This window comes from Rhinolophus sinicus, linkage group LG17 (assembly GCF_036562045.2).
Source record: "Rhinolophus sinicus isolate RSC01 linkage group LG17, ASM3656204v1, whole genome shotgun sequence".
In the NCBI taxonomy this organism is placed as follows: domain Eukaryota; kingdom Metazoa; phylum Chordata; class Mammalia; order Chiroptera; family Rhinolophidae; genus Rhinolophus; species Rhinolophus sinicus.
The window spans coordinates 2,611,486-2,639,296 of record NC_133766.1 but is presented as its reverse complement, the minus strand read 5'-3'; the positions used below and the strand labels follow the sequence as shown (position 1 = coordinate 2,639,296).

Below are 27,811 nucleotides of genomic sequence, written 5' to 3'. Positions count from 1 at the left end.
TTTCATAACAGATACCCCATACCTTTATTGTGGAGGAAAAGACGATCAAAATATAACATTCCCAAAAGCACAACTCTGAAAATGCCGGTGTTGATCTTACAGGACTCGAAACTTTACAGGCATTCCCATCATACAGTCAGAAAGTAGAACAAGCCCTCCAGAAAAAAGCAAAAAATGCCAAAATCTTCTCCAACCACAATTACTTTTAATCCACGAAACAGGATTTCCTTACAAATGAAGTCGTTTTTCTAGCAGTGACATTGATCACTCGTGTGACCCGTGTGTTTAATGTGACTGTACTCAGGAGGGAAGCTGGGCCTGTTACTTTTCCAGAATTGAAACAAGTACCGTCATTCAGACAAGGAAGAGAAAGGTTTGTGCCCGTCCTTCGGGGACACGTGAGGTGCGAGTGCGGTCTCACAGCTGGGGAATCCGTGCACGCCGCCGGGAGCGCTGGAGATGCTCTCTAGTAGGCGTGTGATCCCTCTTCCTCGAACACCGCTCGTTTGGCCGGAAGCCTTCACTCCAGACGGGCAGTCACCTAAGATATTGAAAACGCAAGGAAAGCAATGTAGCCACTTCCCATTTTATTACAAGGGGATCCCCGACCGACCACGAGCATCCTGTAGCTGGCCTCCTGCTGCACCGGGAGTCAATGGGGATCAGTAAGAGATTCTCCGAGGTAAGGCAAAGGCTGAACAACGATACTTCTTTTCGCCTTTAGGCCTAGAAACCGTGACTGAGGGTCTTCAGGCAGCAATGGGATTTCATGTCACTAGCTTTTAAACTTTCCCATATCCAGAAACACATCATCACATCAAAACTGTAAAATTATAGCTGCTACAAGAACAGTTTTTATTTAAATGCTCTGAACAAGCCTGAAGAATAAGTTAAACTGTATCAAAGTGATACAAAAACGCACACACACATTGTTTCAGGCGACGATGCCAAACAAAAGCCCCCACTCCACCAGATCCTTACGTTCCAGTTAATGAAGAATGTCCGTCTTGTTTAAACACCAGACCCTGGGATCTTAACACGTTGCGTACGGCGGGGTTTAAATCCCTCAAACCCCTCTGTTCCGGCAGGTTTTTAAAAGAAACTACTTTAAAATGCACTCTTCTCTTTAAAGCGTAAATGCTTCTATGTCGTTTATTATTTTTCTAGGATTTACTCACCTATGATGTGAGTAATCCCTCCTGGTGTGATACTGCAGAAAGCAGCTTCCTTTGTGCAGTGGGACACGGCAAAAATTGCATATGTACCTAGTTTCACTTCTCACTTTTTTTGATGCGCACACTTTACACACCCGTGTGTGATATTTTTTCTTTCCTCTTCCCACTATGGGCTCCAGATGATGCATGGCCAAATCTCCCAAGAGCCTGGCCGGATTGTCTTCCTTGGGGGCCCGCTGCGTCGGCACTTTCACAGCTGGTTCCCTATCGCCACTCGTCTCACCTCCCTGTCTTGGCCTCTCACTGCTCTCTGCCCAATCTTTTGAAATTCTGAGAAGATATTGTTTGAATCTTATTTTGCTGTCTTGATTCAACGTTTTATAGACCCGAAAGGAATTAAAAAGTGCACAGTTGATCAACCACAGCACAACTTTTTTAGACCACTTCATTGTTTTTCTTAGTATTGTGTAGTATGATAAATACATGTCTGCTCTGTCAACACCCTTCATGCAATCATTGTACTTCACAATACAACTGGGCTTCTTGACCATAAGTCCTGTTCTTTTATTCATTTTCCTTGTATTGCTCATGGTTGCATCATGAATGGTCGTGATCATCCTAACCTCCCGTTTATCTTTCCAATTCAGGAGCAGGACTTGGCCTTTTCGGCAAAAGCTGTATTCCCCTGTTTTCAATTTTTTTGATTCTTTTTTCAAAATCTCCGGAAGACCTCTATTCACTCTAATTGTGCCACAGACTCTTGTTTTTGTGGCAAGAAGAGATTCTGCTGTTTTTACACTGTTATAATAATTGTCCTGGTAAACGTGATGCCACTGGCCAAGGCTAGGTTTCAAAACTGATAGGATAGTTTCTTCAAGTTTTTTACCCTCAGCTGCATAAACCTCCAAGTTTGAAATGTAGCCAGATTCACTTTCGCATAACATGCGAACAAGCAGTCCATATTTCACTATCTTTGCTGGGTTGTATGTGCGGAATTTCAGTCTTCCTCTCCAAGGAATCATTGCCTCATGTAGGGATAATTCTTGTTTTGGTTTATAAACTGTCTGAAATTTTTCTACAATATAGTCCAACATTGGTCTGATTTTGAATAGCCTGTCTACTGTTGTGTTTGAATACAAATCGTTGTTGAAATGCCATGCTTTCCATATATATTCAAATCTGTTTCTAGACATCAATTGCCGGAATATAGATGTTGAAATAAAAGGCTCGGTACTCCAATATTCTTCCAATGACGTTTTCCTTACTTGCCCCATGAGGATTATTATAGAGAGGAACTTCTTCAATTCAGGAACAGTAATGTCAGACCATTTTCCAGACTTAGGAGATAGTTTGTATTTATCTTTGTTCTGACTGTAGTACCGGTTGGACTCATCGCACATGATTTGGAAAAAGTCATCACCGAGAAAAAGTTCCACGACTTCAGAGATACTATCAAAATGATTAGGCCTGATTTGTACACCAGGTGTACCTTCAAATTTCTCCAAACTAACTTTTATATCTCGTTTTTTCCATGTATTGGAAACTTCACTGTCAATTTCTTCATCGTCACTATTTTCCGAAGACTCACTGTCGCTAATTATGAAAGAACGAACTTTTCTTCTTTTACTCCTAACTGGAAAGTCGCTGTCATTTTCACTCTCACTGCTCTCTTCATTGGCCTCAACAGGTACATCAGTTAATTCATCAGCACACAAATCTGCTAAAATTTCATCTTCTCTCACTGTTTGACCTTTAGCTTTCGAAGCCATACCTACACAATCACACAAATAAAATAACTGCAACAAGAAATTTTGTAAGCGTAATACCCCCAGTTCGAAAAAGAATATAGGCACAAGTAAAGAATCCAATGTCTTCTTGTATAAAAACAACCAAGCACGTAACACAGCAAAACTCGAAAACAAAACTCGGGCAGTGAGACCGTATGAGCAAGTGTCTTGAAGGAAACTAACCCAAACCAAGAACGTCTCTTGTGAGCGCATCTCATATTGTGGGAGCACCAAACACGCAGCCAAGTTTGGACGACGAAAGCCAGAGATGCTAGTGTAAGTGCTTTTAGGAAGCCTGAGTTAGTGATAAACCCAAAGACGCTGAGCTTCAGAAGTGTTTATTTATGCGGTCAAATGAATCTGCTCCGTTATTAGAAATGAGGGTCTAGAAAACCGAAACCCAGTGGTACGTCAGCGAGTGGCGATCCGAGGGAAGAGCTGCTTTCGAATCGTGCAATGGAGAACAATGCGGCTTTGAAAACAATCCACTCTAATGCGAATGGTAGCATTGTTGCATAGCAATGCATGGTATGTTGAACACAGCAATGCATGGGAGCACTGTTGCGTTAACTATGGCCAATAATATGAAAATAATTCCTTTCAACTTCCTATAACTTTGCATTGACGAGGTTACAATATGCATCTCATGAGGTATCACCGAAGAGTTAAATAAAATAATTTGGTGTTTTTCCAAAAATAACATAATTCAAAATCGCCTAAGGGATACTAAGGTTCCAAATGTTATAAACAAATCACTACAGTTCTGGAAAACTCTGTTTATTCGTACATCCACTGTTGTGAATGTAACACGTGAAATGACTCATGGGTGAAAAAATGTATCCGATTCAAAATCACTATTTTTTCAGAGAAAAAAAATAATATGAATTCTAAAAAGTGTACATATGATGCAGACTTTATTCATTAACGACATTTGCCCATTAGATATTAACGAAACACAAATAATTCAATAAAATATGCAAAGTAAAAAGAGTCAACAGTAAAAACAAGAATTCTCGTTATCCGTCCTTAACGCATGGCTCAGAAAAAAACGAAGATTCTCGTGATCCGTACGCAACGTGTTAATAAGCTGTAAGGCCCTCTGCTCTATGATGTGCATTCTTATAAAATGTTAAGGTGCTTACCAGTAGGTGTGATTGATCTTTGTTCCTGATTAGAAGAGTTGAAAGGAGAGAATCCGGGACTCTCAAATCTTAGCTTCTGTAAGTAACAAAAAGAAAAACAATGGGGGAAAATGCTTATTTCTTATTAATTATTGTTTCATCTACTACGATTTCAAATTACTCTTTAAAGAATACAAGTTAACTCCCATTTTTCCAATGTCTGATCCACTTTTAAAAGAGTAATGCTGTAGAGGGGGCAGAGAGTGGCCTCTGGAGGGGAATTACAGCCTGGATGTAGCAGAGCCTGGAATGAACCTCAGGAATTCCAGCTGCAAAGTCGCTCCCCTGACTGCCAGGCTGACTAGTGAGGGCGGCAGGGAGGTTAGACAGCTATTAATCAAATCCTGAATTGCATGTTACGCATTTCCAAAATAGACATTTTCAATAGTTATATTATCTACATTCAGATATGTAATTTTTGGAAGAAATGTCTGCATGTGTTTTGATAAAGACTAATCGCCAATTTTAGTTTCCTTAAAACTTTGTTAAATATAGTGGGAAAATCTACCAGGAAGGAAAAGGGCTTTATGCAACCTCCACCTGGATTAAGAACTGACATTCCAGGAGGATTTTCAAAAACCCTTCAAGGGAAGAGAGAGAATGGGAAAAAAGGCCTGGGCATGGGCGCTGCTGGCCAGGACCACCCTAAGAAGGGCCTAAAAAGAGGCCAGCAGCGCCCAGTCTGCTCCTTACCTGGTAACGGCCTGCATCCAACACGACCATCTTGGGTGTCACGCTACTGCTGGCCTCGTAATCCTGGAGAGGCACATGAGCCTCTGTGAGCTGGATGCCAAAGTGAGTGGCCAGAGAATTACTGATGCAGTACCTTCAAGAGGGAGGAAGAAAGACGCGTTACCAGGTCCCCACCCGAGTCATTCCAAGAGCACTCATCCTTGAAACATTTCACATGGAAAGCACGTGAGTGATACTGTTCTAAACCGGGGGAAAAGAAATTTAGCGATTCTGAGAAGAAACCGGAATGGTAGCAATGCAAAATAAAACTGGTTGCCACTGGTATTTTTACTCAAGTATTGTCATATATTTTTAACTCTTAACACTCTGATTACCAGGTAAAATGTCAAGTTCATTATCGGGGAATATACATGAGGGTCAAGATGACCAGAATTCTCAAATGTTTGAGGCATGGAGAGGGCAGCATTAGAAGCAAAGCTACCCCTGTAAAAATGCTTAGCGATCTTCAGCACCAACTGCCAGCAGCCAGAAAGGGACGGGCAGCACCCAGACACCTGAGGCCCCCGTGCTTTTACGAGCAAACGAGACGAAGGGGACCCCCGTGTCTGAGCGCCTGCACAGGGCCGCGTTGCCCTAATGACAGTTGGGGTCTCACCCAGGAGCCTTGAAGGACATTTCAGTAACTGCTGAAGGTTCACCCAAACCACCCAGGTGGTAACTATGCCAGACAAGCAATGACATGGGTGGAATAATAAAAGTAACATGAAAGAGAAGCCCACTGCGTTTTAAAAGAGAATTGTGGGAACGGAGGTGAACACTGATTCATGCCACTTGCCAAATTAACAGCAGGCAAGCAGGCAAGGACGTCTGCGACAAATGCAGCCTTATGAGAAGGGACTCCTTTCTTCAACTTACGCGATTTTCTTGCAAACAGCTAACGCGCAGAAGAGAATGTCATTTTCTTCATGCCACTTGCACCTGCATAGGAAAAGGACTTTAATGTCCTACCCACCACAGCGGCACAGCTGAAGCTTTCTTACACGCCAGGCCTCTAACTTACCTAGTGGAAAGCATTTAAGGAAAACTGACACCGTTAATCCACGATTAAGGTTTCTAATTGAACACACAAACATTTTTTTAAAACAGATTTTCTATGTTACCTCCTCTGCTGCAAATTCATGGCGCTATGCCAATCACACATGACTATAACAGGTAAGTCTTACCTTCAAGTAAAATGAATGTTCTAGACGGATCAGTGATGGTGGTGAAAGCACACACCCTCAGGAAACATTTACCAGCCCTGCTCTAGGCACTGAACGCAACACAAAAACTCTCTCCACACGAAACTGACTTCTAGTGGGGAAAACAGATCGAAAAACACATCGGATAATACCGAGTAATGCTGTTAGAGGATGATACGTCCTAAGGAGGGAGAAACAAAGAGAACGATGATAGGAAATGTTGGAGGGGGTGAGGGCTCAGACCAGGGCTCGGGAAAGGCACCGGGGATGTGTGTGATGGAGACGTCAGGAGGTGACGCTGGAGAGGAGGTGCGCAACAGTGTAATTTCCTGATGGAGCCACTACAGCGGCATGTTTCCCCGACTGCACAGTCTGCTGACACTCAGACAGCCCTGAGCGCGTAATACCAAACCAGCCTGAACTTGGCAAGAATCTTCACTTAAAACTACCAACTTGCTAAACCATTAAGTGTACAAAATCAGTTATCTGCACTTAATAAAAGTTACTTAACTGAAAGACTGTCTAAAAACAAGATTAAGAATTTCCCACTGCTTTTCCAAAAAGTGAGTCAATAAATGATTCATTAAACTCTAACTCTAAAATGAAACCTTAGTTTAAAATTAAATCTAAGTTCTTACATACCCACATAGATTCAAGTAATTTTAATTTCCAGTTAGTTTTGCTCCTTGTCTTAAATCCCAAGAGTATCCACCTCCTAAACATTACCATTGTAGATCATATTTAAAATGAAAAGCAACTGAAAAACACTGCATTCCAGAATTAAAAGAAACAAAACAATAAGCAAACAACAAAATAAAACCATACAAATCTCTGATCCCAGGGAAAAAATGCCTCCAAATCAACAGTTATACAGCTGACCCATGAGCATCAGCGGGGTTAGAGGCGCCGACCCTCCCCACCCCCCACGCAGTTGAAAATCCATGTATAACTTTTAACTCCCAATAAATTTCAGTTGTCCCTGGGTATCCACGGGGGTCGGTTACAGGCCCTCGCGGATACCAAAACCAGAGGTGGCTCAAGTTCCATATATGACGCAGTGCAGAACAATGCCTGCAGTCGGCCCTACGTGGCCACGGACTCCCAACCACGAATCGAAAACAGCACAGGTCGTCACTGAAAAAAATCTGCATAGAAATGGACCCACACAGTTCAAACCCGTGTTGTTCAAGAGTCAACTGTACTGTTAAAAATGACACTGTTTTGATCTGTTTTCACTAATACTTATCCTCTTCCTCCAAATCATCCCAGCAATCCCTCTAAAACTGTGAGTGTATTTTCTAGTTAAAAAAGGATTCGTTCTAAAAATCTGTCCAAACCCAGAACGGCTTTGTTAAGCTCTTACTATTCACTTTGCGGCCACAAATCGAGCTCCAACTGGAATGCATCTCAAGTATGTTTCTTTTAGGGAATTCCACTCCAAAGATGTAGGGTCAGGTCACGAGTGCGTATGTCTTCTGAGTAAGTTCGACGCCAACACACTAGCATTTACTAACCCAAACCAGAAAGGCCTTTCCATCTGGACATTTAAAAGCCTTATATTAACTCCTGGGTTAAAGAGAGTTGAACCTAGAGGGTTTTTTTTTAATGACAAAATCATGTCAATCTACAGGATGCACTGAAAGCAACGTTCACTCTACTAAACAACTTCAAACCAATAAACTTGGAAACCTATATAAGATGTATTTCCTCAAGAAGTAGACAAGACCCAAACTGATCCCAGTAGAGTTAGAAAGCCTAGTAAAATCAATTTCCCTAGAAGAAACAGAGGAAGTGATCAGGGAACTGCCCCACAAAAAACTGCCAGTCCCAGACATGGAACAGCCTGTGTGAGGAAACTTTTAAAACCGACTTGAAAGACCCAAAAGTACATTAGAACGAAAAGACATCTCTTATCTTGTCTTTGGACAGAATTCAACGTTATAAAGATTTCAGTTCTCTCCAAGTTAATTTACACATTTAATACAATCCAATGAGCTTTTTTATGGAACTACATTGAAGTGAGTTTTACTTCTGACTATGTTTATTTTGTTTAAACCATGTTAATGCATCATACTTTTTTTTTTGGCATCATACTTTCAAAAGATAAAATCAACAAGGATGGCAAAAACAAAACTGTAATAAAATTACCAAATGGACTTAGCTGCACTTCAAACAAGTAATTTAACCACACTAAAGGGGAAGGAGAAAAACCCAACCCAAATAACTTTTGAACAAACAACTTTGACTATTTACCTTCAGCCTAAAAAAACAACCAAAAGCAAATTCTGAGATGTAGTTAATATGTCTATTTACAGGGGTGTCACTTAACAATTCTGAAATGATTTTTAATGTAGTCTAGGATTGAACAAACACAGAAAAATACTAAGTGCCAGGTCCTTCACTCAGAGAAGGGAAATACAGAAACAGAAAAGTGGAAATGAGAAACGTTGGTGGTGGTGGATTGGGACTGTAGGTTTAGTATAAACTCATGGTGAGACGGACTGACCCAGCTACATAAACATGCAGGTGGAAGGTGTGTACATACATCTATTTCCGAGCTCTCTCCACTAAGGGGAGCTGGAACCCATGAGGCTGGAGTAGAAATGAGCACAGAGAGCCTTTCTCCTGATACTCTCCTCCAGCTACTGGAACCAGGCAGAGCTCCGTGGGGAAGCAGCTAATTCAAAACTGGACCAGGGAGAGCAGAGACGAGCCTGGAGCACACGGAACAAGAGAGCACAGCACACTCAACAACAAAGAGGCCCTGCCCAGAGGACACAGAAACCACCGCTCTGAAGGGGTTCCCACCGGCCATAAATGCAACAGTCTGAGCCTAAAATAAATCGATAGTAACAGATTAGAGCTCACGGAATAGAACAGGAATCCATGAGTTCACACGCATGCAAATGAATGAAAATGATGAGTGAAAGGAAGAGCTCTTCCTTACAGTAGGATGCCAACCAGTAAATGCAGAAGGACGAATCGGACTAGAAAATCACCAGCTCACAAATACAGTAACAACAGCTTCAAGGAAAAACCATCAACGGATGCTAAAACTAGCAGATTCAAGTTTGACAACAGAATATCTACCAAATCTCAAACTATCTCCCCACAAAACATTAAGTATAAGGTGATGAACGTTAACTTTTCAATGGAGAAATCTGGCAGCCATTATCTTAAGTGGTCCAAGTTATCATCAGTAACTGGACCAACGGGCACATGCCTCCAGATATGACACCAGGAGAAGACATCGCTTTTGCGTTACTGCTGCCAAAAATATGTAACCTCATCATGAAGAAACACAGGCAAACTGAGACAGAAACGCTCTAGACAGTAACTGGCCTGTACTCTTCAAAAATGTCCAAGTCATGAAAGTGAAAGTAAGACTGAGGACCTAATCCAGGTTAAAGGAGCCTAAAAAGACATAACGACTAAAGGCAACATGAGATCCTCGGTTGAATCCTAGACTAGATTTCTCTCTTTTTATTTTAATGTTATAAAAGACATTATTGGAACAACTTGCAAAATGTGAATATGACCTTTAGGTTTGATGATAGTATTGTATCAATGGCAATAGCCTGTTTTGATAATTGTATTGTGGTAATAAAAAAATGTTCTTGTTCTTAGGAAAATCACATCGATATATTTAGGGGTGAAAAGACACCATGACAGCAACTTATTTTCAAGTGGTACATGTATTTAAAAAGTTATAAAGAAAATGTATTAAAATGTTAACAATGAGAGAATCTGCGAGAAGGGTATATAGGACCTTTTTTGTGCTATTCTTGCAACTTTTCTCTAAGCCTTAAATTATTTCAAAATGAAAAATACTTCTGCCAATTTATTTCACCTACATATTTCTATACGTAAGTATAAGAATTCTATGTAATAAAATGTCTGTCCGAATAAATATATTCTTTCAGCAGTATAGAAATCCTCAGTGATAAAGCATGGTGTCAATTTAATTAAAACTGACATTTAGTATTTTCTGGTTTTTGTTTTTAGTGATAGACAAAGTAACGATGTATCCTACAATCAATGGAATCTTACATTCAAGGAAATACAATGATTCCAGGATTTCATAGAAATCCTGCCTCAATTTTCATAGAAAAATCCTGCCTACAAAGGCAAAAACTAATCCTACCCTATTTTCTCAGGACAGAAGAGAAGTCACAATCAGTGTCACAAAATGCCCACACATGCCTTGTGTTGCTAGAATAATCCCACATGGCCACATCCAGGAGGCTGCGAACCCAGGTCTTGGAGGCTTCCTTGAGGAATTTCTGCTGGTAGATCCCCACAACAAGGTCCTCCACCGTGAGAAGTTCCAGATCTTGCCTGACTTCTTTCATTGGAAACAAAAAAAATACAGTTAGTGAATTTAGGTACGCAGAATATGTACATCCCAATGGAAACAAATGCAGATACTACAACGACCGTGAGCAGGGACCCAGTGCTACTCACCTGACGCCCTGGCCATGTGCTTCAGGCACCAGTTAACTCTGGCTCTATCATCAGACTGGAGAAGAGAGAAAAATTCACTTGCATTTTCTCCTACTGTGAGTTATTTTTAAATTAATGCTCTCTTTTCAAACGGGGGACGGGGTATGGGGGGGCAGGGAGGAGAGAAGGGAGAGACTGAAGAGTTTGTGACAACTATAAAAACAAGCAACGTATATTAGAAAAGACTACTGTTGTTAAATATAACTAGTAAGTTATACTGAAAAACAATGTTAAAATACTTTTTGAAAATTCAAGTGCAACTTAGGGTAGGCAAATGAAGAAACTAATGTATTTAATGGTGGCACTAATAAATAGTAAGGTTAAAACCCAATTCTTCAACTCCTGTCTAGAAGAATTTAGACAAAATAACAAAAAAAATCTTTCTAAAGACTGAAAAAAGAGGATTAAGGGATTGCTGCAGAAACAGTTTTGAGTAAGTGGTAATCTTGCTTAGAAGAACAGGCATACAGACTAGGACATACATTCTTCAGGGTAAAAAGATATTGAAGATAACTCAGAAGGAGAAACTAAACACATGTGATACACTGAAGTAGAAATACGTTCAGCTTTTGCAGTTTTCAAAACCCCTCTAATGTCAGAGACATTTAGAAGAAAAGGAATGACACCTACTTACGTTAAAAACAATTCACAATGAACACGTTTTAACATGCCCATTAAATATACAGGCAAAAGTTCTTTCTTCGGATTCCTCTCATGGATCTTTCGATATCTAAGTGAATGCCTTAAATTACCTTGCAGTAGATAGGTGGCCATTTCCCTGGGTTTGGATGAATAAATCTATAAAGGTTCTGTAACACTGTTGCTTGGTCACGCCCAGATTCAAAATTTGAAATAGGAATCTTGTGACTAGAATCGCCTGAAGGAAATAAAAAGGAGGCGGAGTTTAAAATTTGACTAACGTATTATGGAGCAGGTATGGACGCAGGAATACAGAAAGAGGCTGGTGGGAAACTGATATTGAAGCACTTGGGCCAAGCCTGGTTATGGTTACATGTTTTATCCCATCATCTATGAGGTAGGTGATAGATATATATTAGAAAAGAGACAACTGGTCACAGAAGGTAGTGCATTCTAGAGAGCTAAATCTGACATTTGGGATCATTGATAATTTGGGCATTTACCAATTCTGGAAGACGAGATTGAGAGGCTGAGAAACTGAGCAATTCTCAACAGACCCAGAGCTAGTGTGAATTAAAAATATTACTCCGGTACTACTATATACATAAAAAATTCGTAATAAAAAGTATTCAGTTGTCTTCTGGCTTCCATTGTTTATGCTGTGAGTCAATTATAAATATTGCTGATGGTAATCTGTCCACCTCTCCCACCCCCCCTTTTTGGTAAAGATCAATTAGAAACAGACTGACTCTCATCAGGTCTGAACCCAATTTTAATCCTGAGACTGGATTAAGGCAATCGGAGATAGCTAGGGACTCCAGCTTTCTGCCAGAAGAAATCTGTTTTATCTGGAGAGAAAATAACAAGTTTTCCATATGTACTGTTGAGCACTCAATTAAAAATAACCAGACACATGAAGAAATCTGGTAACTTAATTGAACATCAAGATAACCAACAGACTATAAAAATAGACCCAAAAAGAAAATCCCCGGATCAGTTACCACACGTAAGACTTTAAAATAACAAGGCTTATTATTAATATATTAATATGTTCAGGGAAATAAAAAAATTTTTATATTACTATATTAATATTATATATTATATTAATAATATAAATTAACATATTAATAATTTTTATATTAAATTTCATAATTTCAGCAGAATCACAAAAAAAAACCAAACATAAATTCAAAGACTGAAAACACATTCATCAGGACAACAAACTTAACAACAAAATTAGGTAAGTTAATCTCAATCATTAACATAAATGAACAAAGATCATGAAGCTAGTCCTCATTTTCTTCTAAAGTTTCATTTTTTTATATCCAAGTCCTTATTTCACCTGGAATTGACTTGCATATGTTGTGAGGCAGAGATTCAGTTTAACTCTTTTCCCCACGTGGATAATAAGTTGTCTCAGCCTCAGGTATTAAATAATTTATTCTCCAATATGTAGTGCCACTTGTATCATATGCATGGGTCTTTTTGATATCTTACTCTGTTCTATTGGTCTGCTTGTTTTTTTGGTGTCCGTATCATAGTTTATGAAAAAGTCAAAGGACATAACCAAAAATGAATCTAAAATATTTTCTTCATTTATAAAGAACAGCATTATAAGTATTACAAAATATCTGATTACGGCAGATTTGAAAAACTTCTAATTTCAAATACTTCTATAGCCTAGTTGTCTACATTGTTAAGTAAAAAAAAAAATACTTTTAATCAAACAATGATTCTTTTGAATTTTAAAAACAAACCATGATTTTCATTCTAATCAAACAGGAAACTGGTTAAAACCTTAAAACCTAATTTCTTAAAAAAGAATTCAGTTCAAGAGCTTAGGTATACAGTCATGTCCTCTGGTTGCAAAATACTTAAAATAAAAACCTGTTTTACTCATCTAAAAAATTAACTCAGAGTTCCTTTGTCTAGCACTATCATTCTGTCATTTTTGAAGCATCTTTTTTTTCTTAGTTTTGAATGGCCATTCCTATAAATGGCAAAAAATATAGCTAAAATGATACCCCTTAAAAGCCTTACCTCTGTACCTGACTAGTAAAAGCAGCTGACCTTGTGGCCAAAGGACACATGCAGAAAAAAAACAAACCCATAATCCCAGATAGGAAAAGGAATATTATCCGATAAGTCTATATAATTTTCAAGATTTTAAGGACTATATACACCATCTACCACTCCTATGAAGAGTGTCCAACAATTAACTTGAGGTTATTCTTCCCCCCACTTATGTGTTACGTGTTTGTTTAAAGCAGTGAGTCTTAACCACGATGCATATATTCAACGCCTGGAATCCACACCGTTCCTTTATACTTACTTGCAGCCTGACAATGAAACCGAAATCCTCGTGGAATTTCACCTATAACACAAAATACTTTGTTGAGAGAAGCAGAAATCTGGAAACTCTCTGGATCCTATAGCAGTATTCCCCAGGACAACCAAGTCATGACATGGGTAGCTAACTGTTGTTGCTATGTGAAAATGCAAAATATCAAACCTTCAAAGCGGTTTTTTAAACCAAAGGTATGACTATCAAAGAATTTTTGGCATACAGTCTAAGCTACTTTAAAAAGCAAATTACTCATTATAGAGAAATACTAGGTAAAGAAAACTTGTGCAAAAGGAGTCTTAGCAAGGGGTCCATGAATGGGTGTCAGGGTTTCATGAGGCGAGGCATACGGTTTATCTATTTCTCAGGGGAAAAACGTCTCCAGATTCTTTCTTTCTAATGTTTTACAACCATATGGGAAAAAGCAGTTATTCGACTCGTCCTAAGCAGCAACTCTCACAAGTGTGAGCGGATGATTACTTTTTCTGTCATCTAAAAACAAGGGAAAGTCGTGGGCTGTCTTAATGATTTTTTGAGCAAACAAAAATTAAAGACAAAACTAAAGATGAAGTTCTTTCCCCAACCTCTTCTCCTTTACTCTTCTCCTCACATATTTCTCCCACTTACCTTTAAAGGTATAGTGTTTCCTTAACTACTGTCTATCCTCTTGGGAACTGAATCAAATACCATGACTGTGTAACTAATTGCCTTTGACGGGAAGAAGAGATACTGATGGGAAGAAGAGCCCATTACGTACAAGGCTGTTTCTGTACCTTCTTATGTATTCCTCAGAGCAGCTCTCCAACAGGCATGATCCCTGTTTTACAGATGAGCTAATGGGTTCAGGAAGGTTAAGTACTTGGCTCAAGGTTACAAAGCAACAGCAGCTTAAAAAACAGTGACCGCTGAGGTGAAGGACGGGGCAAAGAAATTCTTGAAAAGAGCCAAGGCATAAAAGGCTTTTAGAAAATTGACATGTAAAGCCGCAGGTAAGCCAATAGCAGGCTTTCTACCCTCCCAATGCTGATGCTTACCTGAGGTTAAAAGCCTAAACCAAAAACTCTGTGTCAACACTTAATTCTTAACAGCTTTTCAACCATTATTATGAAGTCTTGTTACATTTTAAGAACTCAGCTGTGCATCAGCTTTCAAGAAAAACGCTAGCATTATCAAATAAGGTCAAGATAAAAACCATATTTTTTAAGACCCAGCATTTACTCTACCTGGCTACTTACCCGGATTTATGAAACTGTGGAAATCTGCCATAATACCTTCTTGGAGAGAATATTTAATACAGCCTATTTCACAAGGGAGAAAGCGCTGTCCACAGTGAGGAGGTAGCTCGCCATGGCTAAAAATGTTCAAAAAATAAAAAATGCCTCCAAGGAGAGCTAAAAAATAAATAAATAAAATAGTAAGACAACATGATCAGATGAGCATCTCAAAGGCAGAAGTTTTAGAACCATTTTCCCTGTGTTCCTATGTGCCTAAAAGAGCTGGAAAAGGGAAAACCCATCAGCCGTACCAGATAAATGAACAAAATGTTTACAATTACACTTATCAAGGATTAACGGTGTTAACCACTCTTTGCATGAAGCCACAAAATTATTCAAACTTGCAGCCCACTCTATATAATTTAGCTATATGTAAGCCCCGATCTCTGGAAAGATTTAAGAAAAGCTGTGACCCATATTCAACCATTATAATGCTTTGGGAAATAAAGTCAAGTAGAATCAGTGTAGAAAACTGTGATCTAAACTATGACAATTTGGTTAATCATTTACTTTTTATCAATATACACAACTTATAAATACTCTAAAGGAAGAAAGAAATGTGAGGATGTGAGAAGGATCTTATTTACCAGGACTAATCGCACTTAAGGTTGTTAAAAGTTTATCAATCTTCAACAAGGTCACAACACAATTAATAAAAGCAGCCAGAGGGGACTAGGAAGGACTTTTATTAGTGATGTTCTTTTCTAGGCTGACTCACTAACTCATTTCTACCTTTATAACTTAAATGTATTTAAGTGTCCAGCTATAAACACTTAAATCCATAAAGTACGCTTCATAACATATGACATGGTAGAAACCAAGACACTAGATTTTTGTGAAAAAACACAATTCTCCAGTGTTACTTCAACATATGCAAATTACCCGATCTCTTACACCTTTAGCGCCATCATACTTGAACACCTGTAGTCAATTACCTTGAAATACAGGACCACAATGAACAGAACACATATTTACTGATCAATACAGCATAGTGTCTTGAGCGCCCAAATTTATCTAAGCAAAACATTTTAGGATTACTCTACCTTGATCACTTTGTAGAGACAAGCTTGACATATCTGGGGGTGAAATGTTCTGCTTTGGTACAAGCATGGCGGGCCTCCTCAGTGGGGTGGACACAGGTCTCTAAAAAGGAAGAGAATGACTGACCACGTACTTAAACTCTTAAATTTAGAAAAATAGCTGCAAAATTAAGCACACAGATTACTTTGGTCACCTCTCTGGGCCAATGAACCTCATGAGTTAAATACACACAAATTTGTCAATGACACCAACACTGAAATGCAGACAATGGCAAAATCTATAAATATTCCAAATCAAAAGGTGAGTGGTAAACAATCAATTCAACTATTGCTGAAAGCCCTTTGCCCACTACTGATAATCTAAACTAACCCTACGGAGTCACGTAATATGTGCCAGTGCAGCAGCCAAAAGAACATCATTCACCCAAATACTCTAATACTGTTTGGATTTTACTTCAAGTAGAAACCGGATCGTGCTGATTCCAAGTCTCAGTGAGGTACAGATACAACACGGGTTACATTTTGAAAGGAAATGTCTTATAAGAAATTCTAGTAAGATAAAGGGGGGGGAAAAATCAGGGCTCACAAGTAGAACTAAGTACAAATTCAACCGATTAGAGCTTCTACTCAAATATAAATCCAGAAAATAGAGATCTCTCAAACCTAAAACAAGCAAAGCTCTCTTGAATTTCAATCCAACATTGACAGTTTAAAATAAGGATGGAATTTCACTATGAAAGAAATGAGAGAACGCGAGGGGGGGCGGGGGGAGAAGACGCCACAAGTACCCTGCGTTTTCTAGATACAAATCCACAAGAAAACCAACTGCATTTCGTACTTTAACCTTCTACTACAGAAATTTACCCAAATACACTCTTTTAAACCCTTACCTGTAAGGCACACAAATATTTGTCAACATCCGCAAGTCCTGTAATACCAATATTTTAAACACAGCAGGGGCCTGGTTCTGGGTGTCACTTAGAGAGAGAGACTGGCCTAAACAACTTTTAAACACCCAAAAAAAAAAAAAAAGGTTCTTTTTATCATAAAAAAGGTCCCCTAGTACAAACCCCAAATACCACCACTCCCGTGGCTGATCACGGTTCACTGGCTGCAGGTCTCCTACCGGGATTTTCCACCTTCGCCACCAGTGACACCAACCTGTGCCCCAGTCACGGAGCCTGCGGGTTGTTTCCCAGGCATCCTGACACCAGGGGAGAGAATGGAAACCGTCCAACCTTCTCTGTACTCATGGAAACCACCCAGCGGTCCGCCCTCGACAGCCTCCCGGTCGCTCACCCGGCGTTTGCTGAATGTGCCTGCGGCCAGGCGGCTGCTGGTCCCGGGAGAACTTTACCTGTTTCTCCGAAGGCCCACAGTCCTTTCCCTGGGCGGCCCTCCACTCCCGGGCCATGTCTGCGTATTTCTCCTTGTCTTCCTCCCTCAGGAGCTTGGGGAGACGGAAGGGGGAGACAGGAAGAGGCGGCCGTGAGGCCCGGGTGCCCTGGCCCCGCGGGCAGGCGCCTGGGCATCGCAGGGCGGCGGTTCCAGCGGCGGTTTGCCCCGGGCCAGGCCCAAGGGGCTGCCTCTGCCCCCAGCAGGGGCCTAGGGGTCACTGACCTCTTCGAGGTCTCCCTCCCTCCCACCGACCCAACTGCCCGCCCCGCTCACCCCCTCCATCCTCACCGCCCAGTCAGCAGAGCAGTAGGGGATGGCATCCGCCACGCGAGCCACGGGCAGGCCTCGCTGCCGCAGTTCGGGGATCTTCTCTTGCACGAAGAAATAGTAGGCGTTCCGGCTGGCCTTGCGGTTCGGCATGGCAAGCGTCGTCAGGCTTCGAGCCACCTGAAACAGGTCCAGCCACCCTCGCCCTCGCCGGGCTCCCGCCCTTAGTAACCGAGGCGGAGCCTGCGCGCGCAGCCCCGCACCTCTCAGCCAATCAGGGAGCGGCGCGCAGCCGCATTGGCCTCACTGGGAGACAACCAACGCGAGAAGATCCCTCCGCGTGCTGCAGTGGGGGCGGAGCGTGGTGCTGAGTGCAAGACATTCTGATTGGCTGGGAGGAGGCGTGGGCGGGGGTGTTGTCGCGGAAGGCATCGAGCAATTTGTGTGCCTTATTGCGTAATATGGGTCAAGTAGGTAGAGAAAGGAGGGCCAGCGAGTGCTTTAGTTCTTCCATGTTTTGCAACTGGGAACGGTATTGGGTAGGGGGACAGAGTGAGAAACTCGACCGACAAACAAGGTCTTTTTCCTCAAGAAGTTTACAGTCTAATGGGGGAAAAGATGACAAAAACAGGTGACTCAACCAATATTGCTTTGTCTTTCCCCTTAAGTAACATTTATTACTGTTGCAAAGAATATGTGTTTTTTTAATGCAATTTTTAATAAGTGTTAGGGAGGAAACACAGTAAAGAGGCTGAAATTTAAAATAACGTCCTTGAATAAAGTTTTATAGATTTCCTCATAAAGGTGTGGTTCATTTTTTTTTGGTTTTATTCCTAGAGCGTATTTGCAACTACTAGTATGAAAAGTTTATTTTTTTCCCATTATATTTTCTAACTGGTTACTGCTGGTGTTTGCAGAAGTTACTGATTTTAGTGTTAGTCTTGTGTGTGTAGTCACTCTGGTGAATTCTTTTTCACTGGTTTCAAGTTACAGCTTCTATTTTGCTTCATTCAGTGACTACCCATAAATTTTTAAGATACTCGTTTTAAAACATATTTTTATAACAAGTTATACAGTTAATAGGTATCCATATCCACTCTTCCCAAATAGATAAGCTTAGAAAATCACTGCTTCGCCCACTTGGTCTCCCAACCCACTCCACCACCTCACTTTGGTCTCCCATGTTGATTATATCTGGGATTTTAGTTCCAATTTGATGAGTTTTAACACGTGTACAACTGTGGAATCATCACCATCAAGATAATGAACATATCCAGCCCCAAAAGTTTCCTCTCCACCACCTTACGCTGTTCGAAGTTGTCCACAGTTCACTGATGCGCGATTCATTTTTTCCTTCAGTCTCTTTGTTTAATTTTGCAGTTTCTATTGCTATTTCTTCATGTTTACTAATCTTTTCTTTTGCAATGTCTAATCTGTTATTAATCCCATCCATAGTGTATTTTTTTCTATCAGATCATTTAGTTTTCACCTATAGCATTTCATCTGAGTCTTTTCCGTATCTTCCATATGTGTACTTTACATGGTCTATGTTTCCTCTACCTTCTTTAACGTGGTTAGAATGTTATATAACAGGTATAATCTGAAGTATAGTTATAATTATTCAATGTCCTTGTCTCCTCATTTCACCATCTGTGTCATTTCTGGGTCTGTTTCTATTGATTGATTTTTCTCTTTACCGGTATTATGGATTGTTTTGTCCTGCTTCTTTGCACACTTGGTAATATTTGATTGGATGACTGTGGTAAATTGTACCTTGTTGAATACTGCATATTTTTGTATTCTCCTAAATGTTCTTTGTGCTTTGTTCTGGGACAGAGTTACATTCCTTGGAATCAGTCTGAGTCTAGTTTTTCCTCTTTTTGAGGCTTGCTTTAATGCGCTGTTATTTGGAATCAGAGCAACCTTTAGGACTCATTTTCTCCTCTGCTGATAATAGCCTTCTGAGTACTCTGCCTGACAACCCATGAATTTGCAGGTTTTTCCACTTTCGCTGATGGAAACAAACTATTTCTAGCTCTGTATGAATTTCAAGGATTGCTCCTTCTAATCATTGCATCTTGTTCTTTCTCTGGCGCAGTGTGGTTTCCTCCCACACATGCACTGGTCAGTATTCAGGGGGAGCTTCAAGGGAGACCCTCAGCAGATTTCCAGAGTTCTTTGTGCTGCACTCTCTCTTCTGGTCCTTTGTCCTGTGAACTCTGTCCTACCTAGACACCCAACTCCACCTGCTCAACCCAGAGAGACCCTGGGGCTCTGCCTAGTTTACCCCTCTTGATGCTGCCTTCTGACTCTCTCCAGGCAGCAACTTGGGTCAATCACAGGGCTCACTTTGTTTGTTTCTTTTCTTTCAGGGGCTACTCACCTCTGCTCCCTGAGGTCCAGTGTCTGAAAACATTGTTTCATATATTTTGACCAGTTATTTAGTTATTTCAGACTGCGAGATAAATTAATGTGGAACAGAGTTAGCCATGTGAAGAACTGAAAGAAGAGCATTCAGACACGGGGAACAGCATATGTGAAGGCCTCAGACAATGAAGAGCTTGGAGTCTCCTGAGGACAGACGGAAGACAGGTTGGTGTTGCTGCGAAGTATCTAATCAGGTGGAGAATGGTGTGTGCGGAGGACGGCGTAATCTGCAGGGATTTGGGTATGGCCAGCGCCAGGAGCTTAAGTATTACTCTAGGTATGTGGGTGGTCATGAAAGGTTTTAAAGAAAACCGTGATATGGTTCGCAGTTTAAGAAGATCAGTCTTGATGTTATTTGGAGAATAGGTTCAAAGCAACAAGAACGGGCATGGGAGACAAGATAGGAGTCCAGGTGAGAGAGGATGGTGACGTAGAACAGAGAAGCAGCAGCAGACGTGGAGGGGAGAGGAAGGCTCCAAATTGTACTTTGTGGCAAAATAGAGCTAGCTGATGGATCGGATGTGGAAGTGACAAAAAGGGAGGAATCCTGGAGTTTTCCCCTGAGTAACCCAGAGGCAAGCGGTGCCTTTTTCTAAAACAGCAAGAACTGGGTGAAGGAGGGTAGTGCTACTGCCAAAGAGGGCCCAGTACTCCCCATAACTTCTATTACCTGCTCCTCCTTCTTTGATACAACTGATATTTTGGTCAATCTTACTTAAGTAAAGTCCTACATAAACAGAACAGTTTTTCCCTCTTTTCAACCAGATAAATCTTCCTATTCAGAAATTCTAGAGGGTGGCAGGCTTTGATGGGGGGGGGGGTGCATGGCAGGGGCGGTGGGAGGAACCAAGCTTTCAGTTATGGACATGTTAAGTTTGCAATACCTATTAGACATGCGAGTGGAGATGTCAAGCAGGGAATTGGCTAAGTTTGGAGTTCTGGGCTAGAGCTAGAATTTGGAAGTAAGCCGCATCAAGATGGTATTTAAATTAATAGCAATGGATGAGATGCTGTTGGGTGAGAGTGAAGAGAGAAAAAAAGGCCCCAGGATGGAGCCCTGAGGAACACCAGCAGTTTAGAAGCCAGTCAGAAAAGGGAAATGAAGTAAAGGTAACTAAGAAGGAATGTCTGAAGGAGCAGGGAGAAAGCCAGGGAAACGAGAACAGATTGTTTTCTGGAGGAAGTGCTTCATTCATTCATTAAATATTTATTTTAAGAGTCTACTGAGTACCAGCCTCTATTTTAGGCACAATAATACATTGAATAGAACAAAGCTTATAACATAGTGAGGAAGGAAGGCAATAAAGAAATAAACAATTATGTTTATAATAAGATAGCTAAACATTTAAGATATCTTATCGGACAATAAGTCCGCTGAAGAAAACTAATGCAGGATAAGGGAATAGGGACCGACGGAGGGTGCAATTTTAGGGTGGTCAGGAAAGGCCCTATTTGAGGACAGGAAATTTAAGCAAACACCAGAAGGAAGTGAGGGAGCAAAGTAGGAAAATGTCAGGCAAAGAGCATTCAGGCAGCGAGAACAGCAAGTGCAAAGACTCCACAGTGGGCACATGTCGTGTACGCTTCAGGGACAGCAAAGCGTGACTGTGGCTGGAGAGAAGTGAGTGAGGGGAAAAGTAGAGAGGCTACGGGAGAGGGAGCGAGGGCCAACCCATCCAGGGCTTACAAGGCCACTGCAAGGACTTAGATTTGAATCTCAATGGGTGACAAGCCACTGGAGATTTAAATGGCTAATATATATATATATATATTATATACACACCTATTTATACATATACGCACGCACACACATGAAAAGTGAGTGTTATGAAAGTAAGTCACCCAAGAAGACACAGCCTTTTCGGAAAATGCTTTTCCTAATGCTAGTTTTTTCCTGACGCTAGTTTCAGTGGAGGCCCCAACCTGGTTCAGAGTCTACCCTCCAACCTGTGCTAATAATAATTGCAACAATTGTGGCTCTGACCTCTGTGAGATCTGTGCTTCCTTAACACTCTTCTTCCCAGCTGCTCATTAGAGATGCTCAAGGCTGTTTATTATGCGGTGCTTTGCCAAAGCAGAAAGGGGAATTTCCAAGTTCCCCACCTTCTCCAGATGTCCCGACCACATTCCTGCATAACTCAGCCTGAAGTCTGCTGGAGTCCTTTGCTCGCTCTGTCCACCTGCAGCCTCTATCAGGTCGGTGCATTCTACCTGCGTCTCCCGGCAGTGTCTCCCTCGCTTCTGTTTGCTTCCCGTCCCTGCTGCCCCACGGCCTAGTTTCGGAGCCTCAACCTTCCTGTGTTCTTGTCATGAGCGCTCACGTGGGAGAGGTGTCTGCTTAGTGTCTCTCTTCCCACAATCTACCTCCACCCTGTGGCCACAAGAACTCGGCTGGATCACAGGTCTGATCTTGTTCTTCTGCATAGGCACCCACATGGGAGGTCCGCTGCCTGGAGCGTAAGGCCCGTCTCGGTGGTCTGGCCGCCATGGTCTGACCTCGGCCTGCCTTTGTGGCCCGATGCTGAATCTGCCCTTTGTGAAGCCATAGTCCTGGCACAGCCCCCACCCTCACCTGTGCCTGTTGCTGGCACATCTGCACTGCCTCTTGCTGCCTTTCTGCTTCGAGAAATTCTGCCTAGATCACGTTTAAGTCTTAGCTCAGGGGCCACCTTTTCAGGAAGACACCTCTGAACAGCACTCCTCATGGGTAACTGACCCCTCGCCCTCTGTGCCCCCACCATTCCTGGCACTGTCCGAATCCAGGCCTTGTCACACTCTCACGTGTAAAGACTCCATGTCCGTCTCACCTCCACCCTAACACGGCAGCCACCGCTCACCCGTGTGCTCTGGGACAGTAGGGGCTGTGACTTATTCATCTCTGAATTCCCATTCATCTTGAATTTCTTGACAGCACCGTTTCTAGAATACAGTTGGGAATAGACTGATGAATTCAGGGAAGAAAGAAGAAGAGAAGACGAGGGAAAAGGCAGGAGAGGACCCTGGAATAGTCTGTAATTAGTTCAACAAACATCTATTGACCATCTCCGGGTGGAAGGCACCTGCTCAGAATTGGGCTGGGGCACAGAATGAACACTTCTGGAGAGAGGTCAGGGCGGCTGTTCCTTAACCCTCACTTCTGAGAGCCCATGCGACCCTTCTTTTGTTCGCGCTGCTTCTTTTCATGATGTTCAGTGTTCTGGCCTTCTTGTTTCAGCTCCCCCCCTGCCCTTTATCTGGGGGTGAGGTCCCCCAGTGACATCGCTGTTCTGGCTCACTTCCTTCCCTTAGTTTCCATCTCTGACCTCTAGGAAGACGCGTGGGGCTGAGAGTACTCTTCTGGCTTAGTCACCCAGACCTAGCGCCGGAGGCCTCCATAAAATACAGGAAGACAGATCCCCGCTCCCCTTCATCTTTCCCCTTTTGGCTGAAGGACGCTGCTTGACCACTGGAATCTGCTCTGTTGCTTACGTGGGGGGGCTGTCAATGCCGTCTGGTCCCCAAAGGATGCTAACATGAAAACCAAAACAGAAACACAAGCCCAAACTGGAGACAGGGCTCTGAAGAGAGAGGCAGCCTTACTGCAGATCTGGCTCCAAAACTCAGAGAAATAGTAGCTCAGAATTCACTTGACTAAACTGCTCACGCCTGAGACAGAATGGGGGCTTTGTATCTGGCTAAAGATACAGGCCTGGCAAAACACCTGTCACCCTCTCTCCTTCCTCCAGGGGTGTCCCAGAGGCTGAGTAAATTGTGGCACAGCTGTAGCTTTCGTCCAGCAACCTTTTCTACACTGTAGAAATATTAGAGCATATAGAGCAACTATAAAGAAGAAAATAGAAACGAACGACACTCTTACCCACTGATAACCATTGTTACTCTTTTGTGGTTTCCATAGCCTCTCTTCAATGCATTTCCCATATTTGACACCCTGCTCTAAATATAATTTTATGTTCTTCCATGAATTTATGCTCTTTTCTGCACATTCTCCTTGGCCAGACCTCTGTGGGGAAAGCATTATTAGAGACCTAATGCAGGGGGAGGCCACCCACAGATGGGGGGAGGAGGGTCCAGGCCCCAGGGCAAGCAGATGTCACCTAATTCAGCACTGAGTGCCACCATAGTTTGATCTGAAGCCTGAGACAGCAGGTTCTTGCGTTAAATCTGCATCAAGAACGTGGAATTTTCAGCACATTCTCCCAATCTTTTACTTATTATACACTTACCACTGTTCTTGGCAGTACAGCTTTTTTTATTTTTTGGCATATACTTTCCATTTCATTTTAAGGCATTTTCTTAATGAAAGCACTTATCCCTCAATAGGAAAAGGCTTCCAGATTGAAAATGTTTCCAGTTTCCAGGATAGGTTGCTTCATGTCTGCAGTATTTAAAAAAAATTTTTTTCAGTTCCTTGCTTTTAGATTTTTAAAAATTTATAATTAACCGAAGGCGGTTTTGAAAACATGGGGTACAGGGAAGATAAAAAAAATCCAAAAGGTAACATAAGAGAAGGAAAGATGAACAAAACTTGGATAAGAAATGTAAATAAAATAAATCAATAAAAATAAAATAAAATGGTACGGAAACTCTGGATATATTTAAAACCATTGAATTGTACACTGTAAATGGGGAATCGTATGATATCTGAATTATATCTCCAAGCTGTTTTTAATGGTACAGAAAGGGGGGGGGGTAAAAAAGAAATGTGCTATCTGTTTAAAGTCACACGTCACAGATGCGTCCTAGAAGTCAAGGCCAGAGAGGAGAAGCAGAAATGCATGGTATCTATGTGTGCTTTAAAAAGACCTGGGTCAGCAGGATTCATGTGCATACATGCCTGGGTGCCTGCAGTGAAATCATGCTTTAGGGAAGATTCAGCGGCATTATATTTATAACCATGTGGTTGCTACCAGCGACCAGCGTGTCTCCTCACAGTGGTTCACTTCTCTTTTCTCCGCGTCCTCATTCTGCTCTGAAATGGGCAGCTTTGACGAAGAAGCTTGTTAGCCCGGCCCCCTCCCCCATCACACAGTGGCGTCCTGGGTCCTGCTCTGGTCCCTCACAGGCCTGTGTTCTGACATGTTTGTCTCTGTCGCAGCGTGAAGTTTGAAGGGGTGGAGATCTGGACGCTCCCTCTCTCTACCTGGGGGTCCGGTCCCATTTGGCCAGGATAAATGGACAACTGAAGGGTCACGGGATCGGAATCTGTGGCTCATTCCCAAACATCCACTCAACAGCTTCTCAGGAAAACAAGAAAGGAACTAAGGAGTGCTTCTTAAACTTCAGCGTGCTTCAGGAGCCCTTGAGGAAGGCCGTTCAAATGCAGATTTCCAGCCACCCTCCCACCCCCCAGCATTCCTGACCTCCTAGTTTTTAGTGGAGCCTGGAATCTGCAGTTTAGGCAAACAGGTCAATGTGCTTCTGATGCTAGAAGTTCGTAAAGCACTGGGATTCTGGAGTCCCCCTGCCCTCACCACCAATACAGCAAGACAATACCATTATCCGTTCCTCCTTCTGTCTCCATCCCTTAGCCCCATGTTCAACATCACTAGATGCAGCCTTCAAGTTCCTCTGAACCCTCCACCCCTTTGGCAATAATGCCTGCGTGGGGATGGGACCCACACCGACCTTGACTTACTCCCCGTAGCCTCTCCTTAGGGATGGGCCAGGGCCCCGCCCACTGGGGAAGAGGCAGACTCCACCAGCTGTCTCTCCAGCTAGAAGCCAGCCAGACAGGGAGGGTGCTCTGCAGAAAACCCTACGCCTCACTCTGGCACAAGCTCTTGCCCAGTCCCCTGACCCTTGTGGATGCACGTGGGCACAGACTCCAACCACACAATGACAGCTCGCTTCTGTGGGCATTCACTCTTCACTTCCCGTGCATAGCCAGGTCCCCTCCACTCAGTCCATTCCCCATTTCTCAGCTTTCAGGTCCCAGTTGTGCATAAAATGCCATGGTCATGCCTGCTTAGATGCTGAGGACCTCTCACGCTCTTTGGTGCACTGTGCGCATGTGCACGAAATGGCAGCGCCAATACCAATGCATCATCCTTGCAGTCCTTTGGTCTAGACGCGCCTTTCATGGTGCAAAGGGCACATGTTTTGGAGTTAAAAGACCTCAGTTGAACTCCTACCTCTGCCCCCTGCATAACTCCCTGATCTTAGGGAAGTTAATTAAATCGTCAGGGCCTGAGTTTCCTCAGTAGGACGAAATGAGAATGCCTGTAAAATGTTTAGCACTATGCTAGAACCAAATAGGAAACCCACAGATTTTAGGTACCTCCCTTAGTTTTAGTTTATATGTTTTGTATGTGAAAGTCCTCCAAGTGACTCCCACACAGTGTATTTGTTAGGGTTCTTAATTGCAAGCATGAGGAATCAAAGCTGACCAAAAGAAGCAAAGAGGGCATCTATGATAGGATACTGGGTGGCTCACAGAGCTGCCGAGGCCGAAGAGCCAGGTGCAGGAAGTGGGCTGGGACCCAGGGAGGGGACACATCCAAGACCATGGCCACAGTCACCCATCAGGGCAGTCTGGTGGCCGGACCTCTCCACAGCTGCCCCCTCGGTGGCAAAACCGATGCCCTGCCATTTCTGCTGCTTGCATCATTTGCTCCAGGTTCAAAAAGCTCCGAGTGACAGGGTCACTGGCCAGGCCTGCACTCTGGCTGCGGTGGACAGGAGATGGCTATAGACTTTTTAGCTTCTATAGCTGGAATTCTTCAAAAACAAGGGAATTCAGAGGTCAGGCAGCCATAAAAGAGAGTCAATTGTCACCATTTCTGATGTCCTGTCTCATCCCCGTTTCACATATATATTCATTCCTAAGTTCTGAGGGTACCGTCTCTGTATCTCCATTATCACATCTGCCTTGTGTTACTACCGTGTTTCCCTGAAAATAAGACCCAGCCAGACCATCATCTCTAATGTGTCTTTTGGAGCAAAAATTAATATAAAACCTGGTCTTACATTCTATTATAGAAGACCCCGTCTTGTATTCTATTAAAATAAGACCGGGTCTTATATTAATTTTTGCTCGAAAAGACGCATTGGAGCTGATGGTCTGGCTAGGTCTTATTTTCGGGGAAACACGGTACCAGTACGTGTTATGAGGTTAATGGTCCGACCTTCCTTCCTCTCCTGGACTGGAGATGGGGCGCCTTGACCTCAGGAAGTCTGTCTTACTCGTCTTTGCCGTCTTCGTTCTTGGCACCTAGTAGATGGTTGTTTGTTAACAGACACGTTTCTTGGTTGTCTCTCAACACGAATAGACTCCTTTCACACACACACACACACACACACACACACACACGACACAGATCCGTGTAAAACATGGAAATTAACCCATGTGAACGTGTCCCACAAACTGTAAAGTGTGAGACAAATGCACTTGATCTTAGCCAAAAGTTTAAGAAGCCATGTGCTGGATAAATATAAGCCGATATAAGTGTTTATTTCATTCTATGTTTACATATTTTCCGTGAAAGGGCTGCGTGCCCGTATCCTACCTTGTAACGCTTTCACAGGAGGATGCTAGGACGCAGGATTCCCGTCCACCTTTTCCAATTCTGCAGAGCATCTTGGTTTCTCGTCAGAAAGGGATCCAGAGAGCGGGGCAGGGGTCCAGCCCAAGCCAACCCCCTTGCCTGGGGGACTTGCTGACAAGTTACCCCAAGTTCCTGCAGTTCCCCGGCTTGGCCCTGCTGTCCCTCGCTCGCAGTCCGGGCTGGCCGGAGCCACGTGCACGCACAGGCTCCCCTCCCCGCATCCCTCCCCCGGTCCCCCCTGTGCACTTGGTGACTCGGCGCTGGCCGCGGGGGCCGGCACGTGACCCAGAAACTTTGG

At 42.6% G+C, this 27,811-nt stretch overlaps 1 protein-coding gene across 1 annotated transcript; it reads right to left on the bottom strand.

Annotated features, from left to right (window-relative positions):
• On the bottom strand, positions 1-27,731 carry MAEL (maelstrom spermatogenic transposon silencer). Its single transcript, XM_074322459.1, has 13 exons — positions 27,475-27,731; positions 17,564-27,179; positions 17,235-17,327; positions 15,881-15,980; positions 14,799-14,954; positions 13,552-13,593; positions 11,333-11,457; positions 10,542-10,596; positions 10,281-10,422; positions 5,752-5,814; positions 4,837-4,969; positions 4,105-4,180; positions 1-541 (listed from the first exon to the last, which is right to left on the bottom strand). The coding sequence occupies exons 2-13, from the start codon at positions 17,693-17,695 to the stop codon at positions 351-353; spliced, it is 1,308 nt and encodes a 435-aa protein (XP_074178560.1). The 5' UTR covers positions 17,696-27,179; positions 27,475-27,731; the 3' UTR covers positions 1-350.
• Positions 27,732-27,811: the final 80 nt, after the last annotated feature.

Excerpts from the sequence above, each read along its gene's own strand:
- MAEL (XM_074322459.1), bottom strand. The coding sequence starts at position 17,695 with ATGCCGAACCGCAAGGCCAGCCGGAACGCCTACTATTTCTTCGTGCAA. Across the intron at positions 14,955-15,880 it reads GTCTCTACAAAGTGATCAAG|CTCTCCTTGGAGGCATTTTT; the intron begins GTAGAGTAATCC and ends TTTATTTTTTAG. Across the intron at positions 10,423-10,541 it reads GCACATGGCCAGGGCGTCAG|AAGTCAGGCAAGATCTGGAA; the intron begins GTGAGTAGCACT and ends TTCCAATGAAAG.